Below are 7,500 nucleotides of genomic sequence, written 5' to 3'. Positions count from 1 at the left end.
ACTCGGCCCTGGAAGCCGACGCTCTCCTGCGGAGCCCCGTGCCCCCCTCGCCCAATAAGGACCCTGGTCGCTCGGGTAGCTCCGCCCGGGCCCCGCCCCCCATGCCTTTCCCCGCCGAGCTCATACCCTTCGACGAGGCTCTCAGAGACGTGAGTGCCGTGCGTTCCCTGGCCACTCAGGATGGAGCAGATGTTGTGAGTCGCCATGGCGCCCAGCTACTGGAGGTCAAAGCTGCAGAGCGCAGAGGTAAAAATTAATTAAGAAATAAAAATTATATAGCATCTTTCAAACATAAAAATGCAGCATGAAGTGTGACATGCGTCACAAACAACCCCTGGTGTTTGCATAACTACTGAGGCCTGGATCAGTTGCGGCTCAGTCGTTTTGATGCACTGCTCCGTGTCACAGTGTGGTTCCTCGGTTCCTCTCCCCTTATACTCAGTGCCCCTAACATCACCCACAACCCACCAGCCCCCACATCAAATTGAAAATGCCTTGACTCAACATGGACTCTCTCTTCCGGCCTCCTGTTTTCTCTTACAAGCTGCTTCCTGAAGTATTGTGTGTAGGGTCTTTATTATTTAGAGATTGAGAATACATTTATAAATCAAATATACACCTTTATTATTAGAGGTGCATGATATATCGGCAGCCGATATATATTGTTTGCCAATAAGGACAGTTCTGAATTTATCTTTATCGGTTCGATATTGTAATTTCAGACGATAATTGTAACCAATAATTCTCATCTGTTGAACAGATTAAGCTTTCTTTAATTTAGGCCTTATTTGTATATTATAGCAGTTGTAAGAAAAATTATAATAATCAGAGATGGTTAGTTCATCCTGCGCGGCCTGTGTTTGGAATAATTTAATGTTATGTTTTTTTAATTTGCTGTTTACTAATGAAGCAGAGTTTCTGATGTTGGTGTCTGAAGGTTTGCAGTTCTGTTTTTTCCAGATAGACTTTCTTATACCTGTACCTGTTCAGGCATAAAATAGCACTTAATGGCACTTTGTGCTATAAACAACATATGTTTACAATAATAGTGATGTCTGCTTGACCTGTGTCATAGCTGTGTAAAATTAAACTGAGTCATTGTTATAGTTTCACATGCTTTACCCTCACTGCACTTCATATAGAGATTATGGTTTGAACGTGCTTGAAAATGCGTAAAAGTAAAATGATCGATTACTAATGTCAGTACCAGCCACAAGAAGGTGCTAAGTATTAATTGTCTGCCCATGAAATTCAATATTGGTGCATCCCTAATGATTACATTGCAGAAATTATAATAATAATAATTATTATTACGATTATTATTGATTACTGTTATTACTATGTTGTTATTGTGATTTTTTTAAATTATAATTATTGCAGAGCTGGAGAAACAGATGAAGATTGAAAACCTGTTTGTGACTTGGCAACAGCGATCGGCTCAGTCCAACATGCCTATCTCTGTAAGTGCCCTCCTGTTACTGGTTACTCTTTCTGCGGTTAGAAGAGTGCCCCCTAGGGGCTGTGCAGCACCGGGTGTCTGTCTGTTAATCACTGACGCAGTGGCTAACATTCGATAGTTCACTGTAACTGTAGAGAAATGACCCACGATTGAAGACTGGCAGAACAGCGATTTTGTTTTGTGTGTGTGTGTGATCTGAGGTCAGTAATCTTCATCACACATCCTGCATGTGATTTTCTTTTGCCTTACTACTGTGGCTTATTTTGACAGAACACCTACCACATGCGCGCACACACACACACACACACACACACACACACACACACACACACACACGCGCGCGCACACGAATTCAAGCATATGACAGATTAATGGATGGGGAGGGCAGAGGTTTGAGTGAGTGCATCAACATTGTTTTTCTTTACCTGTGTGTGTGGAGAGGGGGTTACACTTCTGTAATATCAGCACTGCTCTGACAGCTGTGCTACACTGCCCAGACACCCTCTACATAGTCCCATTTTCCATGTGCAGAGGTCATGACTGACGACATCTCTGACACCCAGCCAGTGCAGGCAAGATGGGTCCTACAGGCAAGCTCTGTTACTGCCTGTACATTAACCCAGTCAGAACCCTGACACCGACGTACCGGAGATTAGTGTGTGACAAGCTCTCTCAATCACGTCCTGACACATGCGTCGGACGTGACTGGTTTGCATGACTGACGAGGCCTTGTTCTCCGCGGCCCGTGCCGTTGTCATGGTGGGACAAACAGTTACTCCACGTCAGGCAGCTGTCCGGAAGCAAGTGATGACCGTCTCTGATCCTGTATGTGGAGGGTCGTTGAATTACCTTGTCATTATATAGACATTGCCAGCATATGACTTTGCATGGTGTCACTTAAAACAAATGTTACAAGAAAGAGTGCATATATGTCTGAAATGACACTGGATATTCTGGAACGCTGGCAAAAAGCTGTAACTTGCCAGGAATCAGCAAGTCAGTGTAAAAAATAATTTATTATTATAATACACTTTTCATTTTGGGCACACTAGCTAGTGTGAAAATCTTAAGTGAACTTTGTTAGTTTCAGTAAATGATATTGAAAAGTAGTGTATAAATTCAGTATGCACTCCAAAATGTCAGGATGGTAGTGTGTTGACATGGTAACGTGTCAGCATGGTACCTGTGATTTTCTCAGGAGGGAACAGGGCTCAGGGCATCTGGCTTTGCTCAGGATCATGTTGCCGTCATTTTAAACCGGACAGACTTGATATGTGCTCCACCATGCAGGACACCCAACAGCAGTGTAGTTGTAGAGCAGCATAATCTGGGTAGTACCGACAACAGAGTGGTGGTAGAGCTCCATAATCTGGGTAGTACCAACATCAGAGTCGTGTTTGATCTTTATAATCTGGGTAGTACCAACAGTAGAGTGGTGGTTGAGCTCTATAATCTGGGAAGTACCAACATCAGAGTGGTGGTAGAGCGCCCTAATCTGGGTAGTACCAACAGCAGAGTGGTGGTAGAGCTCCCTAATCTGGGTAGTACCAACAGCAGAGTGGTGGTGGAGCTCCCTAATATGGGTAGTACCAACAGCAGAGTGGTGGTAGAACTCCATAATCTGGGTAGTACCAACAGCAGAGTGGTGGTAGAACTCCATAATCTGGGTAGTACCAACAGCAGAGTGGTGGTAGAACTCCATAATCTGGGTAGTACCATGTAATGTGCTGGCAGCTGCTACAGCACTGAGATCAGAGTTCTAACTGAGTTCTAACAGCACACTGATGTGCGGTGGGTGAGATTTATAGCCATGGTGATGTATCGCTGGAGAGATGTCCCAGGATACTGCTGCAGATGCTGACCCTTTTCCAAGCAAAACTGTCACAGGTTGGGTAGACCTACTAAATCACTATTTACGCAGCAATGCTAACGTTTTCTTTTCCAGGTAAGTGATCTGCACTGTAAATGAGGGCCACCCACAGTGTACTCAGAGTCTATTTAAGGATTCGTTGATTGGTTGAGTTGATTGTGGAATGAAACAACAAAAAAAAAAGCATTATTTTTTTTATTTTATTTTTTGTCAAATGAACTAATCGGTTGGCTAATAAGTAATAAAAACAACCTTAATTTAGCAGTACAAACTTCAGAAAAGAAAACCGTGGCCTTGAAATGTTGTGACCTGGCCTCTATAAAATAAATAAATTAATTAAAAAAAAAACAAAACAAAAAACTGTGCTGATTTAAGTAACAGTGACTCTTGGGAAAAAGAAATATCTTTATTTATTTATCTTATTTAGTTTTACGAGGACTGTATGCTATAAATGGAGCCGAAGAAGAACAAAGACAGTTTCAGAGTTTATAGCTAGCAGCCCGGGCGCTTTTAATAACTCCCTCGGTTGTGAAACTTGGCAGAAAGCTCGCTCATAAATATCAAACCCAAGAAGCAAAAGCAGGGTAACCTGCATAAGATTCAGTCCTCTTCTGCACACCCCATGATGAAGGATGCCGTTGTAGTAGATGGCATTAAAAAAAAAAAGCGTCCTTAGTGCTTTTGTGCAAAACTTTGTCATTTTGTTTCACTTGGATGATTTCTTGGCCAGTATTTACTCTATTTATTTAAAATCCTACCCTAGTATGATGTAATCGTACCCTAGTAGGACGTCTAGATATACATTTGATTCTGCATGACATGATGTGCAATGAGGTTTGCAAAGCAACCTCTGCATTTTTAACATGTCTGTCCCCCCCTTTACCAGTAATTGCACTTATTCTGGTGTTACCTAAGGCCTGGCCCACACTACAGGACTTTAATATTGAAAATGAGAGATTTCACACATAACATCAAAGTTTGTTCTGGTTTGTTTTTCAGTCGTTATAGGCCCCAGATTTGCCCTGAATGAAACACCACACTGTAAGATTATGCTCACAAGGAAGCATCCTGGCCAGTGATTCTGGCTCACATAATTTCTTGTGAACGAACAAGACTTTAGATCAGAACTTTGCTCTGAAAAGGGCTGGGCACACGAATCTTCTGGGCAGAGGTAGGTACTCGACTTGTAATTGGAAGATTGCCAGTTCAAGCCCCACCACCAATTTGTCACTTTTGGGCCCCAGAGCAAGACCCTTAACCCTCAATTACTTAGTCATAACTGTAAGTTGCTTTGGATTTAAAAAAGAAAAAAAAAGGTGTTGGCTAAATGCCATAAAATGTACAATGTAAATGTTCCCTTTAAGAAGTCAAGTTCTCAGGCACAAAAGAAGTCAGCAGTGGGAAAGGAAGAGGTTCAGAAGGGGCTTGTATGTAACCCGAGACCAGTGGATATCCCACAAGTTACTTCACATATAAAAATGGGTAAGATACTGTTAGAAAACAGGAAAATTGCATGAAGCTTATGGTTTATGCAAGATGTTATGCTTTGTCACGCAAAAGTACCTGTTACAAAATAACTAACAGCTCTTGCAAACTCATTATCTAAGACACTTAATCATGTTGTTTAGAAATTCTAGGAATTATCTTAAGATATCGTACATAACGCAAATTGGCAAGTAACGTTATGTTGCATATTCTTGGCTAACTGACCTGACTACTGTGTACGTGACCAGCCTGTGGGCCATCAGTTAATGGGTATTGTCAGCAGTTCTAAACTGTGCTGATTGCACATACTATGTTTGTTTACAGGTATGAAAACCTTTCTTAGTTTTAGTGCTGGATACTGTTGAAGCTTCTGCGTATTGCTTAGTAATAACATGGACTTTGCTAGCTAACAGACTAGCTCATGAAGGTTATATAGCTAACTAACATGAGTGTGGAATCTTACCCAATATAGTACTACTGGGCACAACCCCCTCATTCCTGAATAGCCTGTTTACATCCGTTTATGTCTAGATCATATCTGGATATATTTTTGTTGGATTCCGTGTACACGTCTAAAATGGATCCCCGGAGTGACCTGATGAGATTGTACTCCCAGATAAAAAGTAACACCAGCACATGCATCATTTTTGTTTTTATTTCTTACCCTAAACATGGAGTTTTATTCACTACTACCAGTGTATTGTATCAAATCTGGGGGTGATATTGGGGGAGGAGAAAGCTTTGATGTTTCTGATATGGTCAGTGCCACTGCTATGTAGAGGCCTCCGAACATGAGAGAAGTTGGCACTCAGCAGGTGTGATTCTGTTTACATTATTGTATGTGGATGACTTGTATCTCATTGTCACTTGTATTAAACATGGACAATAACTGTTTCTGACCACCTCCAAATGTGGTTTGAGTGATTGAGTTATGTACTATAGTCACGAGTTATGTACTATAGTCACGAGTTGTGTACTATAGTCACGAGTTCTGCACTATAGTCACGAGTTATGTGCTATAGTGACAAGTTGTGTACTAAAGTCATGACTATAACATATGTACTATAGTTATGCATTATGTACTATAGTCATGAGTTATGTACTATAATCGCGAGTTGTGTACTAGTGTCATGGCTATAACATATGTACCATAGCCACAGGTTATGTACTATAGTCATGACTATAACATATGTACTATAGTCATGAGTTATGTACTATGGTCATGGGTTATGTACTATGGTCGCGGGTTATGTACTATAGCCACGGGTTATGTGCTATAGTCATGACTATAACATGTACTATAGTTATGAGCTATGTACTATAGTCATGAGTTATGTGCTATAGCCACGGGTTATGTACTATAGTCATGACTATACCATATGTACTATAGTCATGAGTTATGTGCTATAGCCACGGGTTATGTACTATAGTCATGACTATACCATATGTACTATAGTCATGAGTTATGTGCTATAGCCACGGGTTATGTACTATAGTCATGACTATACCATATGTACTATAGTCATGAGTTATGTACTATAGCCACGGGTTATGTACTATGGTCATGACTATACCATATGTACTATAGTCATGAGTTATGTACTATGGTCATGAGTTATGTACTATGGTCGCGGGTTATGTACTATAGCCACGGGTTATGTGCTATAGTCATGACTATAACATATGTACTATAGTTATGAGCTATGTACTACAGTCATGAGTTCTCATGTCTTAGTATTGTAGTATAGTATTGTATATCATAATGGATTAATGCAGTGCATGGAGTTCTGTGTTGCTGACAGAGTCCAAACTAAATTTGTAATAGTGTTATGGTGGGGGTTGTTTGTTTGTTTGTTTTGAAGGTGATTTTCTGTTGCAGTCAGTGCATCAGTATGCCTTCATCTACTGTAGTCTTTTCAAACTATAATGGCAACAGTATCGTCTGCTAAACTCATTTACACTGACACTCACTTTCGCACCGTTGTTTCCCAGAACACAACTGTTGCTGAATGTAGACTGAAAATGACTTTAAAAGAAACCCTGGTTGAGCTTGGGACTGCAAGCAGGTCCTGTCCCATACCCATAGAACCACTATGGCTTTGAACTTCAAATCATCACCCACATTACAGTTCAGACCAATATAAGGGTTTATCCTTGTCCAGGCAACCTGTCCCTAAAGCTGTATAAGACACAGAATTTGTGAGGATTAGTAGCCGTTCAAAATCCCTGTCGTCCGCAGATTTGGAGCTAAAGCAGTTTGGTAAAGTTACACCTCTGTGTGTCAATTAAACGCAGTGTCAGTCAAGTCTGTACATCCATAATGTGACCAAATGTAATTCTTAGCTAACTGGATAAGATGAGTTACCCAGTCCCCTGTAGGGTATCACTCGGTAAGACGAGACCTGTTCTTTTGTGGTTGACAGTCAGCGATGAGACAGCAGGCAGTAAAGAACTGACATGAAGATCCATGAGGACTGGACACGTCATTAAGTCATTAAATCTCTCACAACCATTTAAATGTCAGCTTGACTATAATTTGAGGCATTTGTTTTTCAATCCACACTGTGTTTTTTCCAGACTGTAATGGACTTCAAATGAAATAAAACATGGTTGGTTTCATATCAAAACTGCTCTATAGCTATAGCTCTAAGTTTACAGGATCCTTGCGAGGTCTTGACTGAAACAA

The 7,500-nt window shown here is 40.9% G+C and overlaps 1 protein-coding gene across 12 annotated transcripts in view; it reads left to right on the top strand.

Moving 5' to 3' along the window:
• szt2 (SZT2 subunit of KICSTOR complex) overlaps positions 1–7,500 on the top strand; it is an 87,095-nt gene that overhangs the window by 58,307 nt on the left and 21,288 nt on the right. For 8 of the 12 annotated variants that reach the window (XM_081717976.1, XM_081717973.1, XM_081717975.1 and 5 more), the window contains 2 exons: positions 1–246; positions 1,381–1,460. The exon at positions 1–246 is cut by the window's left edge and continues 19 nt beyond it. In XM_081717976.1, coding sequence (XP_081574102.1) covers positions 1–246; positions 1,381–1,460 — 326 coding nt within the window. Of the gene's footprint in view, positions 247–1,380; positions 1,461–4,328; positions 6,075–7,500 lie in introns of those variants that run through there. The other 4 variants (XR_014124595.1, XR_014124594.1, XR_014124593.1 and 1 more) reach the window with 4 other exon arrangements.

Source organism: Electrophorus electricus, chromosome 7 (assembly GCF_041902795.1).
Source record: "Electrophorus electricus isolate QZ-2024a chromosome 7, ASM4190279v1, whole genome shotgun sequence".
NCBI lineage: Eukaryota > Metazoa > Chordata > Actinopteri > Gymnotiformes > Gymnotidae > Electrophorus > Electrophorus electricus.
Note: the sequence above shows the minus strand (reverse complement) of the source record. Positions and strands in the feature narration are given on the sequence as shown.